Source organism: Salmo salar, chromosome ssa21 (genome assembly GCF_905237065.1).
Source record: "Salmo salar chromosome ssa21, Ssal_v3.1, whole genome shotgun sequence".
In the NCBI taxonomy this organism is placed as follows: Eukaryota; Metazoa; Chordata; class Actinopteri; order Salmoniformes; family Salmonidae; genus Salmo; species Salmo salar.
In genome coordinates, this window is record NC_059462.1 from 37,648,474 (window position 1) to 37,667,138 (window position 18,665).

General features: G+C 41.8%; 1 protein-coding gene across 4 annotated transcripts in view; it reads right to left on the reverse strand.

The window, feature by feature from the left end:
* Positions 1-7,935: 7,935 nt before the first annotated feature.
* LOC106582292 (zinc finger protein Helios) overlaps positions 7,936-18,665 on the reverse strand; it is a 29,163-nt gene continuing 18,433 nt past the window's right edge. For all 4 annotated transcript variants that reach the window (XM_014165224.2, XM_014165223.2, XM_014165225.2 and 1 more), the window contains 3 exons: positions 12,470-12,607; positions 11,906-12,037; positions 7,936-10,598 (listed from right to left, as the gene is read on the reverse strand). In XM_014165224.2, the coding sequence (XP_014020699.1) occupies positions 9,736-10,598; positions 11,906-12,037; positions 12,470-12,607 (1,133 nt within the window). In that variant the 3' untranslated portion in view covers positions 7,936-9,735. The remainder of the gene's footprint in view (positions 10,599-11,905; positions 12,038-12,469; positions 12,608-18,665) is intronic.

Sequence of the window (18,665 nt, forward strand, 5' to 3'; positions counted from 1 at the left end):
TGACTGTATGGACGAGGACAGTATATCCGGAGAGAGACATAATTCCGTGAAACAGAGTATGTTACAGTTCCTGATGTCTCTCTATAAGGACATTCTCGCCCTGAGCTCATCCACTTTATTGTCCAGGGACTGAACATTAGCAAGTAAAATACTCGGAAGCGGTGGATGGTGTGCACGCCTCCTGAGTCGGACTAGAAGTCCACTCGGAATATCTCTTCTCTGGAATTACGTTTTTAGACATTTTTGAAAATGTATTCAAAATGAAAAGCTCAAACGTCTTGAGTCAATAAATATTCAACCCCTTTGTTATGGAAAGCCTAAATAAGTTCAGAAGTAAAAATGTGCTAAGCAAGTCACATAATAAGTTGCACGGATTCACGCTGTGTGCAATAATTGTGTTTAACATGATTTTTGAATGACGACCTAATCTATGTACCCCAAGCATACAATAATCTGTAAGGTCACTCAGTCGAGCAGTGAATTTCAAACAGCAATTTAACTTCCTAACTCAGTTGCCGGACAGGAAGGCAACTGATCAGAGATTTCACAATGAGGCCAGTTGTGACTTTAAAACAGTTACAGAGTTTAATGTCTGTGGTAGGAGAAAATTGAGGATGGATCAACAACTTTGTAGTTACTCCACAATACTAACCTAATTGACAGAGTGAAAAGAAAGAAGCTTGTACAGAATAAAATATTCCAAAACATGCATCGTGTTTTCAGTAAGGCACTCAAGTAAACCTGCAAAAATTTGGCTAAGAAATGAACTTAAAGTCCTATATACAAAGCATTATGTTTGGGGCAAATCCAACACAACACATCACTGAGTACCACCCTTCATATTTTCAAGCATGGTGGTGGCTGCATAATGTTATTGGAATGCGTGTCATTGAAAAGGACTAGGGATTTTGGGGGGATAAAAATAAATGGAATTTAGCTAAGCAGAGGCAAAATCCTAGAGGAAAACTTGGTTCAGTCTGCTTTCCAACACACACTGGGAGACCAATTCACCTTTCAGGAGGACAATAACCTAAAACACAATGCCAAATTTAGACTGGAGTTGCTCACCAAAACAACACTGAATGTCTCTGACAGGCCTAGTTACAATTTTGAATGAAATTGGCTTAAAATCTATGCAAGACTTGAAAATGGCTGCCTAGAACTGATTAACAACCAACTTGACAGAGCTTGAAGAATTAAAAAATGAATAATGTGCAGATATTGTACAATACAGGTTTGCAAAGCTCTTAGAGATCTACCCAGAAAGACTCACAGCTGTAATCAATGCCAAAGACGCTTCTACAAAGTCTTGACTCAGGGGTGTGAGTAATTATGCATATTAGATATTTTTGTATTTCACTTTCAATACATTTGCAGACAATTTACAATGTGTCATTATGGGGTATTGTGTCTAGATGGGTGATAGCATTTGCATTTGTCATTTGTAACACGTTTAAGTAAATTATTTTTGGTAGCATTTTTATGTTGAAGATAAAACAAAAATTTGGTTCATCTTTCCCTATTTCCATCCAGTTCGCTTTATTTTTATTATATATTATAGTTGATCTTTCTTGAATAAGTTTCTCCAATTATTTTTGTTTTTCCTCTAACTTATCTGTGTCTCTATGGTATAGTTTTTGTTGCTATCTATCTGTACTGTTATGAACTCTTTTGACCTAAATTGCTTTTGTTTTAAAGATGAATATTGAATTGCCTGGCCTCTAATGGCACATTTAAAAGTGTCCTATACAATAAGGGGATCTGCTGTACCCAGGTTATGTCGGATAAAGTCAGGAATAAATTATTCTGTCCTGGTTAAAAACAAGTTATCACACTTTGATTAAATTGAATTAGATTACATTTCCAATATCCTCACCAACGTGGAAATTCTGTAATAGTAATGTACAGTACCAGTCAAAAGTATGGACACACCTACTCATTCAAGGGTTTTTCTTAATGTTTTACTATTTTAACAATTGTAGAATAATAGTGAAGACATCAAAACTATTAAATAACACATATGGAATCATGTAGTAATCAAAGCAGTTTTAAACAAATCAAAATATATTTTATATTTGAGATTCTTCAAAGTAGCCACCTTTTCCCGACATGACAGCTTTGCTCACTCTTGTCATTCTCTCATCCAGCTTCATGAGGTAGTCACCTGGAATGCATTTCAATTAACAGGTGTGCCTTGTTAAAAGTAAACTTGTGGAATTTCTTTCCTTCTTAATGTGTTTGAGCCAATCAGTTGTGTTGTGACAAGGTAAGGGTGGTATACAGAAGATAGCCCTATTTGGTAAAAGACCAAGTCTATATTATGGCAAGAACAGCTCAAATAAGCAAAGAGTAACGACAGTCCATAATCACTTTAAGACATGAAGGTCAGTCAATCCAGACAGAAAACCATCAAGCACCATGATGAAACTGGCCCTCATAAGGACTGCCACAGGTAAGGAAGACCCAGAGTTACCTCAGGAATTGCAGCCCAAATAAATGCTTCACAGGGTCCAAGTAACAGACACATATCAACATCAACTGTTCAGAGGAGACTGCGTGAATCAGGCCTTCATTGTCAAATTGTTCCAAAGCAACAACTACTAACGGACACAAATATTAAGAAGAGACTTTCCTTTGCCAAGAAACACGAGCATTGTACATTAGACAGGTGGAAATCTGTCCTTTGGTCTGATGAATCCAAATGTGAGATTTTTGGTTCCAACCACTGTGTCTTTGTGAGACGCAGAGTAGGTGAATGGATGATCTTTGCATGTGTCTTTCCCACCATGAAGCACGGAGGAGGAGGTGTGATGGTGTGGGTGTGCTTCGCTGGTGACACTGTCTGTGTTTATTTAGAATTCAAGGCACACTTAACCAGCATGGCTACCACAACATTCTGCAGCAATATGCCATCCCATCTGGTTTGTGTTCAGTGGGACTATCCTCTGTTTTTCAACAGGACAATCACTCAGCACACCTCCAGCCTGTGTAAGGGCTATTTGACCAAGAAGGAGAGTAATGGAGTGTTGCATCAGATGATCCGGCCTCCACAATCACCCAACCTCAACCCAGTTGAGATGGTTTGGGATGAGTTGGACCGCGGTGTGAAGGAAAAGCAGCCAACAAGTGCATAGCATATGTGGGAACTCCTTCAAGACTATTGGAAAAGCATTCCAGGTGAAGCTGGTTGAGAGAATGTCAAGAGTGTGCAAAGCTGTAATCAAGGCAAAGGGTGGCTACTTTGAAGAATCTAAAATATAACATATTTTGATTTGTTTAACACTTTTTGGGGTTACTACATGATTCCATATGTGTTATTTCATAGTTCTGATGTCTTCACTATTATCCTACAATGTAGAAAATAGTAAAAATAACAAAAAACCCTTGATTGAGTAGGTGTGTCCAAACTGTATATGAAAAGTAGGTAGGTGAAAAGGTACTATTGCCGTGGCGTACACCTCACTGACAATCTGAAATGGTGCACCCACATACAGTGTGGTAAAGAAGGCACACCAGTGGCTCTTCAACCTCAGGAGGCTGAATAAATTTGTCTTGGCCCCTAAGACCCTCACAAACATTTACAGATGCGCAATTGAGAGAATCCTGTCGGGCTGTATCACCTCCTGGTACGGCAACTGCACTGTCCGCAACCGCAGGGCTCTCCATAGGATGGTGTGGTCAGCCCAGAGCATCACCGGGGACATACTGTCTGCCCTCCAGGACACCTACGGCCCCCGATGTCACAGGAAGGTCAAAAATATCATCAAGGACATCAACCACCTGAGCCAGGGCCTGTTCACCCCATTATCATCCAGAAGGCGCGGTCAGTACAGGTGCATCAAAGCTGGGACCGAGAGACTAAAAATCAGCTTCTATCTCAAGGCCATCAGACTGTTACAAAGCCATCACTAGCCAGCTACCACACAGTTACTCCACCCTACACCTTAGAGGCTGCTGCCCTATGAACATAGACTTGTACTCACTGGTCACTTTAATAATGAAACACTAATCATTTTAATAATGTTTACATACTGCTTTACTCATTTCATATGTATATACGGTATTCTACTGTATTTTAGTCAATGCCACTCCGACATTGCTCGTCCTAATATTTATATATTTCTTAATTCCATCATTTTACTTTTAGATTTGTGTGTATTGTTGTGAACTGTTAGATACAACTGCACTGTTGGAGCTAGGAACACAAGCATTTTTCTACACCCGCAATAACATCTGATAAATATGTGTATGTGACCAATGAAATTAGATTTTATTTATTTCAATTATTTGATTATTTGATGGAGCTAGAGCGGTGTTTGTCAGATGATGAGACATACCCAACAACGGTCTTCTCACAAAATCATCCGTAGCATCCAAACAGTAAATATTATGACCCCTCTATGGAAAGATGAGACTCTCATTAACACGCTGGTGTTCTCCGTTTTTCTCTACGGCCCCAGCATCTTGACTCGTCTGAAGTCAGTACAGCTTATCGGTCATCTTCTGTCTTTCCCCGTCCTAACAATTTGGGCTATACACTAATCCGACTCCTATCTGCAAAGGTGAGACTCTCACTGACACGTACATCTTGGTTGCTTTGCTCTAGAACGCCCACAGGCCTCACAAGACTCGTCTGAAGGTACCCTGGTACCAGTTGAAAAAATTGATGTAAGTATATAAGGAGACTGTTTAGTGCCAAAAATAAGGGGTTAAATACATGTAAAATATATATATATATATAAATGTTTCCTGATCTTTCTTATACCTCTAAGATATCTGTTCATATTGTAAATCTGTTAATCAGTGCATTTGTATAGGCTAATAGCAGTAAGGCCAAAACACTTTTTTCATCAAATAATTTGTTTATGTATTTTTTTGATACTTCAAGGGGTCTTAGACTCTTATGGGATAAGATGCTAGGATACATAGATTGTGTGCATATATCTTTCACCATACAAACTGGTAATAACTTGTTTCATCACACTTAACATCCATACAAAAAAAATCTATAGTTTAATAGTGGAAAGCTCATGTCATAAACAAATATTTTGCTATTTACAGCACAGTATCTTCATTTCATTTCAATGATATTGGAAACAAACTTCAGTAGCAACATTGGTTTTGGTAATACCTCAATATTCTCTTCAGGTATTTTAATTTGTAGCATTTGTAACATCACAAAATTCACCAATTTCAGAGATGAACCTATCAATGAAAGCAATATCCCAAATTATTTATTTATTTATTTCGTTTATAAAGAAAATATGTATTTCAATATGTATTTTAAGAAATAAAAAAGTAGAAGTACATAGAAGACAAATACCTGAGTCCCCCACATGTTAATCATTACAACAAATATATAGGTGCACATTCCTAACCCATTTTTTTTGTGCCAAAATAAACACCATATACAATATGTATACAACAATACACAGTAACCCTCTCTTTTACCAGTTTTGTTTTTAGCGCTTAAGAATAATAAAAAGCATGTAATTTTCACAAAACTATTAATATTTTACATTTACCAAGAAAAATATAAATCTAGCGCCGTTTTTAGTAAGTATAAAAATGCAGCACAATCAGGAGCGTCACTAATTCCACTTCAAGTATGCTCTTCATCTAGGAGTGTGGAGTCTGTCAATAATATCACTTCTTCTTTGTGTTCATTTAGGCTCATATAAGTTCATATATAGGCTATAGCCTACAGATATATTTACACATGATGCTTTAACTTTATATTTATCACTCTTTAACAAGGTTGTACTAACAGAGGTAAGACGGCTTGTACAACAGCGGTAGGTCCAACAACCAGCACTTTGAGCTAAGGCCTCTACATATACACACAGTAAAAGCTGCCGGTGAAAAATCCCCAAAATACATTTAACTAAACACTATCGAGTTCACATTCAAAAACAATAATCTGTATTTTTTTCTTCCCAGTGACTTTTTGTTAAGTAGATAATTCTTCAAAAGTCTAATCTTGGTGCTGACACTGTCTTCCTCAATGGGGGAGTTGCCAAAGCAATTTCTGCACACATCGATGCTTTTGGAAGGAGAGAATAAAACATAATACAAACAGATTATCTACAGTGACAAATATAACATATAATGCCTCTGCATAAATGTTTTTGTAACAGATAGTAAAGCAATTGTGTGCTCTTTACTACAAGTGGTATGACATATGTTTTTCATACAGTACCAGTCAAAAGTTTGGACACTCCTACTCACTCAAGGGTTTTCTTTAATTTTTTAAAACTATTTTCTACATTGCAGAAACTATGAAATAACATATATGGAATCATGTAGTAACCAAGAAAGTGTTAAACAAATCTACATATATTTGATATTTGAGATTCTTCAAAGTAGCCACCTTTTGCCTACATGACAGCTTTGCACACTCTTGGCATTCTCTCAGCCAGCTTCATGAGGTTAAGAGGTGTGCCTTGTTAAACATATATTTTTTTAAATGTCTTTCCTTCTTAATGTGTTTCAGCCAATCAGTTGTGTTGTGACAAGGTAAGGGTGATATACAGAAGATAGCCCTATTTGGTAAAAGACCAAGTCCATATTATGGCAAAAACAGCTCAAATAAGCAAAGAAAAACAACAGTACATCATTACTTTAGGACATGTAGGTCAGTCAATCCAGAAAATATCAAGAACTTTGAAAGTTTCTTCAAGTGCAGTCGCAAATACCATCAAGTGCTATGATGAAACAGGTTCTCATGAGGACCATCACAGGAAAATAAGACCCAGAGTTACCTCTGCTGCAGAGGATAAGTTCATTAGACTTACCAGCCTCAGAAATTGCAACCCAAATAAATACTTCACGGAGTTCAAGAAACAGACACATATCAGCATCAACTGTTCAGAGTAGACTGCGTGAATCAGGCCTTCATGATGGAATTGCTCCAAAGAAACCACTAGTAAAGGACACCAATAATAAGAAGAGACTTGCTTGGGCCAAGAAACACGAGCAATGGACATTAGACAGGTGGAAATCTGTCCTTTGGTCTGATGAGTCCTAATTTGAGATTTTTGGTTCCAACCGCCGTGTGAGACGCTGAGTATGTGAACAGATGATCTCCACATGTGTGGTTCCCACCGTGAAGCATGGAGGAAGAGGTGTGATTGTGTGTGGGTGCTTTGCTGGTGACACTGTTGGTGATTTATTTAGAATTCAAGGCACACTTAACCAGCCTGGCTACCACAGCATTCTGCAGCGTATGCCATCCCATCTGGTTTGCGCTTAGTGGGACTATCATTTGTTTTTGACCCAACACACCTCCACACTGTTTAAGGACTATTTGACCAAGAAGGATAGTGATGGAGTGCTGCATCAGATGACCTGGCCTCCACAATCACCCGACCTCAACCCAATTGAGATGGTTTGGGATGAGTTGGACCGCAGTGAAGGAAAAGTAGCCAAGTGCTCAGCATATGTGGGAACTCCTTCAAGACTGTTGGAAAAGCATTCCAGTTGAAGCTGGTTGAGAGAATGTCAAGAGTGTGCAAAGCTGTCATCAAGGCAAAGGGTGGCTACTTTGAAGAATCACAAATATAAAATATATTTTGATTTGTTTAACACTTTTTTGTTTACTACACGATTCCATATGTGTTATTTCATAGTTTTGATGTCTTCACTATTATTCTACAATGTAGAAAATAGTACAAATAAAGAAAAAACGTTGATTGAGTAGGTATGTCAAAACTTTTGACAGGTACTGTATATTCTAAAAAAACATCTCTAAAACTATTTCTTTGCGTCATGCTTGCTTCATAGCGACATGTAATGTTTGAGGATTTGTTTAGACCAAAAAAATAGGCAGACAATAGATTTAAGACAATTATAACATAAAATAGGCCTATACCGTTGCATTAGAACACCTATAGAAATATCTGTTATCAAAGATAAAGGTGTGATTAAATACAAAAATAGGGGCGCTCATTTAATAAGAATAATGCAGTGTGGGAATGTACAATGTACAACAGTATATGAGATACTACAACAACTAAAAAGTGTAAACAGATACTATTGCCAATACTTTACAGTAACAATAAGCTGTTGCAATAGAAGTACCGTATGTCTGTTGCACTATGAGTAGATATATCATTTGTCCACGTCGCTGTCATGTAAACAGAAATAAGCTGCTACTTTGACCAGGAAGGTTACATAGACCAGGCAGGAGAGGAGAAGTTTGAATTGAACAGTGAACTGTTCCTGGCCATATACATAGGGCCATTCCAATGGCCAAAGACTATCAAGACAAAAGACACTTCAAAATATGGTATATGCTGCAAAATAAACAGAACAACAGCGACATTACATATTTTGCCAGCAAAATATGAGTTATCTAAAGAGCAGTATGTACATTGTCTTACGCATTTGTCCAAGTGCACCTAGATTATCATATTTGATCCAAATCAGTGCCATCTCCCTTCATTGGCATTATCCTTCTAAAAAGGCTCTTAGTAAACTCTAAACCACACTGCTTTCTGTCTACTTGACAGTACCAGTGTATCAGTTTAAAGTGCATTGCCATTTGTACTGGGCTAAATCCTTTCCACATCATTCATATCCACTGTACAGCAGGGTTCGGATCAATTCTATTTAAATTCTATCAACAAAAAAAGTTAATTGCAATTCCAAATTCCAATGCCAATTTTCCTCATTGCTTTTTTTCATTGACTGAATTGAAATGGCATTGATCCCAACCCTGGAGTACAGTGGAGTACATGCACTGACATGTAATCTGCAGAAAGCAGCCTGTTCACTAAAGACACATGAGTGGGGTAAAGGCAAGCTGCGAGAAAGATATGTGAAGTTGCTATTGAACCAGGGAGTGCCTCATCCATTCCCGTCCTCCCCATCCCTCAAGGCATCAGGCTGCTAGTGCAAGAACAGGTTTAGGGAGGCAGGTTGCAGTGCAGTGCTTTTCCTTTCCTCTGTGAAGTGTTGTGGAACTGATAAGGTTAAAGGAACTGTTCTACGGAAAGCAGATAGTTAGCTAGTGTAATGAACAAAACTTTAATAACATCTGTATACAATGTCTGAAAAAGTAAATCAATGTCTGAGTAAGTCTCTATCCTTCTCTTTTATTTTCATTCTTTCTCTCTAGCTCTCTGTCTCTCTCTCTCTCACTTGCTCTTCTCTCCCTCCCTCTCTAATGTGGCTGGTGTGACAACACGTCTGAGCAGTTTGCAGTTAGCAAGGCTTTTGACATAAGACAGAGAAGATGTATGTTGCATGAAATGGTTTGGGTGGTGGAGTCAGGGAAAGCCCCCTTGATAAGTTGAGCTCTTACATGGCAGTCTGTGTTGCAGCAAACAAGTGCAACAATACAGTATGCAAGACAAGGACAGTGATAAGACTTATACAACTATAATATAACTACTCACAGTATTAGTTGCTCTTTGACAATCTCAGAGACAGACCACAACAAAACTGAATAGGTGTACTTATTCCTTGTCCTCTTTTTCCCACACGAAGAAATCCCTCACTTCAGATGCATATCTCAACTTTAAAATCTTCAAAACACCTTAAAAAATGAAAATGTGTATTTGGCCCAGACCTTCATATATTTGTTTGGAATTATATAGTCAGTATCATTATGCTGCAGGAAATGTTAGTTAGTTTTCTCTGCCTTGATTGGTTGCATTGACCACACACAGTTAGTTTAACATCACAGTCCTGGGGTGGGGATGGGGAGGGACGGCTCCTGTCTTGTCCAGCCCTCTACTGGAAGGTGTGTTCCCCGCGGACAATGTGAGATGAGAACTCGTAGCAGTCCTTACTGCGGTGGCCACAGATGTTGCACTCCAGCGGGTCCCTGTAACCATGACAGCCCATGTGGATGGTGTACATAACGTGGTCCAGGAAGAAAACACAGCAGTGCTCACACTGGAACACCCTCACCTCCCGGCCCTCTCGCCCAAACACACGCACTCCGTCCCGACTCGTCTCTGACACCTCTCCCCGGGCCACCTCCGCTGTCAACCCCACCCCACGCACCTCAGCCCCACCTTGCCCCTCCTCTCTGCCGCCATTGGCTGGGCTGGGTCTGGACCTGGGTCGGGGGTGGGGGTTGTTTCTGTGGTTCCTGTGGTAAACCAGCCTCTCCTGTGGGCTGCTCCGGGCAGATTCGGCCGAGTCGAGCCCACTGTTGCTAGGACACTCTCTCTCCTCTCTTGTACCCTGGAGCTGGTGCTGCTTGGGTCTGGTGAGGGCGATGGGCCCGTTGGAGGAGGGAGTAAAGTCAGGAAGAGGAGGGTGCAGAGGTGAAGGATGAGGTGGGGCGTCCCGGCTGCTTGGTCGGTCCATACGGTGCCCCGGCCCTGGTTCCAGGGGGTAGACGTGGTGGAAGAGGGGGTTGCCCATGTTAACCACCTCAGCCATTGAGAGGGATGGGTGTGGACCGTGTGGACCGTGCGGGTGGGGGTGGTGGACCTGGGGTCTCAGGGAGTCAGAGCCCAGGTAAGAGATGGCGTTGTTGATAGCCTGGTCCATCATGTGAGCCTGCATCAGCTCTGCCTCCTTCTCATACTTCAGACTCATGTCATAGCTCAGCTCTGGGTAACTGAAACGCATCATCTTCTCACCTGCACAGAGCACAGAATGCATATTACCACAATGAAACTCACATATGTATGGAGAAAGTGTCCGGTTGAATGACACCTCTTGAAACCATGTTTAGCGACAACTAGTATACTATACATACAAGTGTAAATATATAGTATATGAATATGAGTGCCTGTCACAGTTTAACCTTTTCCCTTTTGAGAAGCTAAGCATTATTTTCTTGTTTTTCTTATTGCATTATCTCAGAGGTTTTGTGTTTAATAGTGGAAATCCCCATCTATCTGAATGCACTGTTTAACCCCTCCAGAACAGGGATGCGGTGAGCTGTTTTGCCCCTCTCTCGATAAGAGCTATGGCAGAGATACAGGTGTAACAAACCACAGAGTGAAAAACATGCCCTCGTCTCTCTCCGCTCTCTGTGTCTTGCTCTATCTAATAGTGCAGTGAATTATACCTCACAAACAAAATAATTGTGCTCAGCGCTAATATGCAAAAATGATTGTCGGTTACATACCAACTAGATGTTTACAACTGTTTCGTAATACACAAAAAATAAATGTTTTTGATGATAAGTATTTATTGTAATTGAATGTAGAAATACAGTGGATAAGACCAATGGATCTGAAATCTAAAACAATCGAACAAAAGGCTGAAATCTGTGAATAGTGTGTTCATTACTACCGTTAAATCAAGGTAAGCTTTTTGTTGCTAAACCTCTGCCCAGGCACGCAATTCCCTTTTTTGCATGCATAAACTCCTCCTGTTGCAGTTCGGTCAAACTGAACATAAAACATAAACAATCAAATCTATAAACTGAATTTAACCTAACAGAACAGGTTAAATTCAATCAAAAAATGGAATTAACTAAATACCCCACTAAATAATCAGTGATATGAGGTAGATGCAAAACGTAAACAATATGGTGGGTCAATTTCTGTAACAACTAAGAGTGTTGAAGTGAGAGGCTGAACGTCTCAGCTGTTTTGGTGCCCTGGCTACCACTCTGTGAACAGCATGAAGCACCCATGCGCATGCGCAGACAGTGTGTGTGACTGTGTGAGAGCGAAGTGTTGCATCTCACTTATCTCAATATCTCCAGTGCTGCTCGTGGTAATGTAATTTTGCTGAGTCTACCTTTAATAACAAATTAATAATTATCGAACACTGAAACATTTCAAATAGTTATTGTAAAGAAAAATGAAATTATGTATTGTCCTTCTAAATACAATAGTTATATAAGCTTATATGAGTAATTGTGAGATAGTGATCCTTGGGGTCAACACATCATTGTGCTCCCCACCACAGGAAGTGATGTGATGATTCTTACCCACAAACTTTTGTGGGGTGGTGCTCTTCCTCTTCCCCATGTTACTCTGCAGTCTCTCGATGATGGGTGGGCGGTCGAAGGTTGCCCTGGCAACAACCTCAGCCAGGGGCCTCTGCTCTTTAGGGACCTCACCTAGGGGTCAGAGGTCAAAGGTGTGTGTGTGTGTGTGTGTGTGTGTGTGTGTGTGTGTGTGTGTGTGTGTGTGTGTGTGTGTGTGTGTGTGTGTGTGTGTGTGTGTGTGTGTGTGTGTGTGTGTGTGTGTGTGTGTGTGGAAAAGCAGAATGAAGGTCTGCACCAAGGCTTGTAGGTAGTAGGTGGCTGGTGTATAAATGTCAAATAACTAAGTAGAGTTCACAGGGTATTCACACTTACTCTACAATAAGGAGGCAGAGAAACAAAATTGGTCTTCAATTGAACTTCATGCTTGAATGATCAATTAGAAAAAGAGAAAGTGCAAGGTGCGGAAAAGTGGCAAACAGAAAGCAGATGTTTCCGCATCTATGCCATCAACAGTGCTGTACCATATAGCAGGTCTCTGTACCAGAGCAGGACATTGACACTCACCTGGATAAGGCCCGGTGATGGAGGTGGGATCCATGGCAACACTCTGAAGGTAGTTATGGCAACGCTCTTTATGCTCCTCCAATGAAATCCTCTGTTTGTAGCTTCGCCCACAGTAGTTGCACTTGTGTGGTTTGCCCACTAAACGAGAGAAATTATATCAAAATAACAAAATATTAATTTAATAGACAGATGGATGGACAGAGAAAGAGTGGGCATGGTCCAAAGCATTTTTGTGGTGACACAAATCTACAGTATGTGAACTCTCTAGGAGGTTGTAGTAAACGCATAGAACCTGTGGAGAACAGAATCTATGTGAACTTTCTAGGACAGTGTTTCCAACTCCAGTCCTCAAGTATGCCCAAGAGTACACCTTTTGGTTGTAGCCCGAGACAAGCACACCTGATTCAACTCAGGTGAGTTGGTCCGGGGCTAAAACAAAAATGTGTGCTGTTGGGGGTACTGGAGGTCTGGAGTTGAGAAACACTGCTGTAGGAGGTTGTAGTAAACAAACTGAGCCCATGGAGAAGACAGAAAAAAAGAGGACGGCTATGATGAGCTATGGAGTAATTATACTCCACAACTGGTAGGATCCCTCACACAAACCAGACACTCGAATACAGATGTGTCCCTTTCATACGCCTAGGAACAACTGTTACAACTCTTCCAGGCGCCAAATACTAGTTTACTACTATGTTGCATAATTCAATGGCCTTGTAGGCCTAGTACAGAGACAGTCAATACGTTCTGCATCCCTTAGTGGGAGGAAAATAACTCCAACGTTAGACCTAAACAACGCATGTGTTTCTCCTCAGCAGCTGGAGGTGGGAAGTGATTCATGCTTTCAGTTCCATTCAGATGGGGTTTATGCTGGTGAGACAGGCCAAAACCTCACCTAGCTTTCCACAGAGAAGATCCATCCGTTGATCCTTCCTTCCTTCCTTCAATTTTTCCTCCCAAACTTTCTTCATTAATTTATTAATTCTACTTCATTCATTCACTCATGAATGAATTACTCATTAATGAATGAATTAATGAATGAATTCACAATGAGTTGGCGGTCCAGACAACACCCACCAGTGACCCAGACTCTGGCCCAAAATAGGAGCAGTTCACGTGATAAAATGTATAGCAGAGGTGACTAACGTTAGTAGAAACTACCTGACCTAACATGTTTCAGTCTGATAACTAAGATACTTTTATCTAAAGTGACTTCATTTTGAGGAAAGGGGGGCAGTATTGTGCCCAAAGTAAAAGGCCTGCAACTCAGACACAAAAGCTAGAATATGCATATAATTAGTGGATTTGGATAGAAAACACTCTGAAGTTTCTAAAACTGTTTGAATGATGTCTGTGAGTATAACAGAACTCATATGGCAGGCAAAACATGAGAAAAATCCAACCAGGAAGTGGGAAATCTGAGGTTTGTAGTTTTTCAAGTGATTCCCTATCTAATACATAGTGTCTGTGGGGTAATTTTGCACTTCCTAAGGCTTCCACTAGACGTCAACAGTCTTTAGAACCTTATTTCAGGCTTCTACTGTGAATGGGAAGAGAAAAAGAGCTGATTCAGTCGTGTGTCTGGAAAATTGGCACGAGCTCAAACATGCGCGCGCCATGAGAGCGAGCTGTCTTTCCTTTCAATTCTAAAGACAATGGAATTGTCCGGTTGGAATATTATTGCAGATTTATGATAAAACCATCCTAAAGATTGATTCTATACATCGCTTGACACGTTTCTACGAACTGTAATGGAACTATTTTGACTTTTCGTCTGTAGTAAACTCACGCGCTTAGTGAATTTGGAGTGCTGGACTAAACACGTGAACAAAATGGAGGTATTTGGACATAAATATGAACTTTATCGAACAAAACAAACACTTATAGTGGAACTGGGATTCCTGGGAGTGCATTCTGATGAAGATCATCAAAGGTAAGGGAATATTTATAATGTTATTTGTGACTTCTGTTGACTCCAAAATAGCGGGTATCTGTATGGCTTATTTTGATATCTGAGCGCTGTACTCAGATTATTGCAAAGTTTGCTTTCGCCAAAAAGCTTTTTTGAAATCTGACACAGCGGTTGCATTAAGGAGAAGTTTATCTATAATTCTGTGCATAACACTTGTATCTTTTGTCAAAGTTTATGATGAGTATTTCTGTAAATTGATGTGCTCATTCACCGGAGGTTTTGGAGGCAAAACATTTCTGAACATTACACGCCAATGTAAAATGTGTTTTTTGGATATAAATATGAACTTTATCGAGCAAAACATACATGTAATGTGTAACATGAAGTCCTATGAGTGCCATCTGATGAAGATCATCAAAGGTTAGTGATTAATTTTAGCTGTATTTCTGGTTTTTGTGACACCTCTCCTTGCTGGGAAAATGGCTGTGTGGTTTTTCTTTTCTAGGCACTGTCCTAACGTAATCTAATGCTATGCTTTCGCCATAAAGCCTTTTTGAAATCGGACAATGTGGTTGGATTAACGAGAAGATTATCTTTAAAATTGTGTATAATACTTGTATGTGTGAGAAATTTGAATTATGAGATTTTTGTTGTTTTGAATTTGGCGCTCTGCTATTTCACTGGCTGTTGGCGAGGTGGGACGCTACCATCCCATATGTCCTAGAGAGGTTTTAAGGTCACGCGCGCATAAATTTAATGTATGGGTGGTCTTGGGAATCAAGACCCTGGCATTATAAGAATCCAATGTTCTACCAACTGAGCTGCAAAGGAAGTAATATAATGTCACGGTAATGGAAAAACACCCTGAACTGTCTGTCTGCTCCAATGATCTAGGCCAAAGCACCTGCGAACTGTCGCCAGCCACCAGCCGCAATGGGCAGTTACACTTTCATGTTGGAATAGGCAACACACACACACACCTCATTTACAAAACCTCCCCCACGTGGCCTTTTGCAGATGTTGGATGTATCACCAAAATCCCGCTTTCAGCAGCTATTCTTGAGCATGCAAATAGCATCAACGCCCTCAGCCTTTAGACTCAGTCGGCTGCATCTATTTGGGTGACAAACAGGAACCTATTGTTTCTTGTCTCAGAAACCTTTTATTGTCTCATGTAATGTCAAAAATGAGTGACCCCATAGCTCTCCATGTAGCATCTAAAACACCTCCAAGAACACCCAATCACATGCACACTACACATTTGCACAGCAATTCTAGGAATGATTTCATATTGCCATTCAACAATGTGTTTGTGATGGGTTCAGATACTGTACAACACAATCCATGCAGTGCCAATCTGTGACTTCACTGTGACAGGGGAAAATAAGCTATCCAGAGGGTAGTGTGGTCTGCACAATGCATCACCGGGGGCAAACTACCTGCCCTCCAGGACACCTACAGCACCCGAAGGCCAAAAAGATCATCAAGGACAACAACCACCCGAGCCACTGCCTGTTCACCCCGTTATCATCCAGAAAGCGAGGTCAGTACAGGTGCATCAAAGCTGGGACCGAGAGACTAACATAGAGAGGCTGCTGCCAACATACAGACTCAAATCTCTGGCCACTTTAATAAATGGACTTAATAAAGGTATCACTAGTCACTTTAAAAAACGCCACTTTAATAATGTTTACATATCCTACATTACTCATCTCATATGTATATACTGTATTCTATTCTATAACATCTACTGCAGCTTGCCTATCGCTCATCCATATATTTATATGTACACATCCCTTTACATTTGTGTGTATAAGGTAGTTGTTGTGAATTTGTTAGATTATTTGTAAGATATTACTGCATTGTCTGAACTAGAAGCACAAGCATTTCGCTACACTCGCATTAACATCTGCTAACCATGTGTATGTGACTAATAACATTTGATTTGATTTGATTTTGATTGTACAATATATTGTCACTGTCTCTCTCTCTGTTTCTCTGTCTCTCTCTGTTTCTCCGTCTCTCTCTGCTTCTCTGTCTCTGTCTCTTTCCCCTCTCAATCTCTTCACCTGTTTCCTGGCATTGTGTCATGGTCTCCCAGGGGGCAGGGAGGGACAGAGAGAGAGAGAGGAGAAGGGAGAAGAGCCCTTTCAACTACAGCCTTGTACGTAAGAGGACGTCATTCCAACCTACTCCGTATGCCACAGAAGACTGCCTAACATTCCATTCAACGCTCAGGTAGTGTAGTAGGTAGGTTGAGGGGCGGAGGGGATTCAAACAGTAGGTAAGCTGAGGGCCAGAGGGGATTCATATAGTAGGTAGGCTGAGGGCCGGGGTGGGATTCATATAATAGGTAGGCTGAGGGCCGGGGGGATTCATATAGTAGGTAGGCTGAAGGCCGGGGGGGATTCATATAGTAGGTAGGCTGAGGTGCAGAGGGGATTCATACAGTAGGTAGGCTGAGGGCCAGAGGGGATTCATATAGTAGGTAGGCTGAGGGCCAGAGGGGATTCATATAGTAGGTAGGCTGAGGGCTGGGGGGGATTCATATAGTAGGTAGGCTGAGGGGCGGAGGGGATTCATATAGTAGGTAGGCTGAGGGGCAGAGGGGATTCATATAGTAGGTAGGCTGAGGGGCAGAGGGGATTCATATAGTAGGTAGGCTGAGGGGCAGAGGGGATTCATATAGTAGGTAGGCTGAGGGGCAGAAGGGATTCAAATAGTAGGTAGGCTGAGGGCCAGAGGGGATTCATATAGTATTGTAGGTAGGCTGAGGGGCAGAGGGGATGCATACAGTAGGTAGGCTGAGGGGCGTAGGGGATTCATATAGTAGGTAGGATGAGGGCAGAGGGGATGCATACAGTAGGTAGGCTGAGGGGCGTAGAGGATTCATATAGTAGGTAGGTTGAGGGCAGAGGGGATGCATACAGTAGGTAGGCTGAGGGGCGTAGGGGATTCATATAGTAGGTAGGTTGAGGGCAGAGGGGATGCATACAGTAGGTAGGCTGAGGGGCGGAGGGGATTCATATAGTCGGTAGGCTGAGGGGCAGAGGGGATTCAAATGGTAGGTCGGCTGAGGGGCAGAGGGGATTCATATAGTAGGTAGGCTGAGGGGCAGAGGGGATTCATATAGTATTGTAGGTAGGCTGAGGGCCGGGGGGATTCATATAGTAGGTAGGCTGAGGGGCGGAGGGGATTCATATAGTAGGTAGGCTGAGGGGCAGATCGGATTCATATAGTAGGTAGGCTGAGGGGCAGAGGGGATTCAAATGGTAGGTAGGCTGAGGGGCGGAGGGGATTCATATAGTAGGTAGGCTGAGGGGCAGAGGGGATTCATATAGTAGGTAGGCTGAGGGGCAGAGGGGATTCAAATGGTAGGTAGGCTGAGGGGCAGAGGGGATTCATATAGTAGGTAGGCTGAGGGGCAGAGGGGATTCATATAGTAGGTAGGCTGAGGGGCAGAGGGGATTCATATTGTAGGTAGGCTGAGGGGCGGAGGGGATTCATATAGTAGGTAGGCTGAGGGGCAGAGGGGATTCACATAGTAGGTATGCTGAGGGTAGAGGGGATGCATACAGTAGGTAGGCTAAGGGCTGGGGGGATTCACACAGTAGGTAGGCTGAGGGCCAGAGGGGATTCATATAGTATTGTAGGTAGGCTGAGGGGCAGAGGGGATGCATACAGTAGGTAGGCTGAGGGGCGTAGGGGATTCATATAGTAGGTAGGTTGAGGGCAGAGGGGATGCATACAGTAGGTAGGCTGAGGGGCGGAGGGGATTCATATAGTAGGTAGGTTGAGGGGCAGAGGGGATTCAAATGGTAGGTAGGCTGAGGGGCAGAGGGGATTCAAATGGTTGGTAGGCTGAGGGGCGGAGGGGATTCATATAGTAGGTAGGCTGAGGGGCAGTGGGGATTCATATAGTAGGTAGGCTGAGGGGCGGAGGGGATTCAAATGGTAGGTAGGCTGAGGGGCAGAGGGGATTCATATAGTAGGTAGGCTGAGGGGCAGAGGGGATTCATATAGTAGGTAGGCTGAGGGGCAGAGGGGATTCATATTGTAGGTAGGCTGAGGGGCGGAGGGGATTCATATAGTAGGTAGGTTGAGGGGACGGAGGGGATTCATATAGTAGGTAGGCTGAGGGGCGGAGGGGATTCATATAGTAGGTAGGTTGAGGGCAGAGGGGATGCATACAGTAGGTAGGCTGAGGGGCAGATGGGATGCATACAGTTGGTAGGATGAGGGGCAGATGGGATGCATATAGTAGGTAGGCTGAGGGGCAGAGGGGAT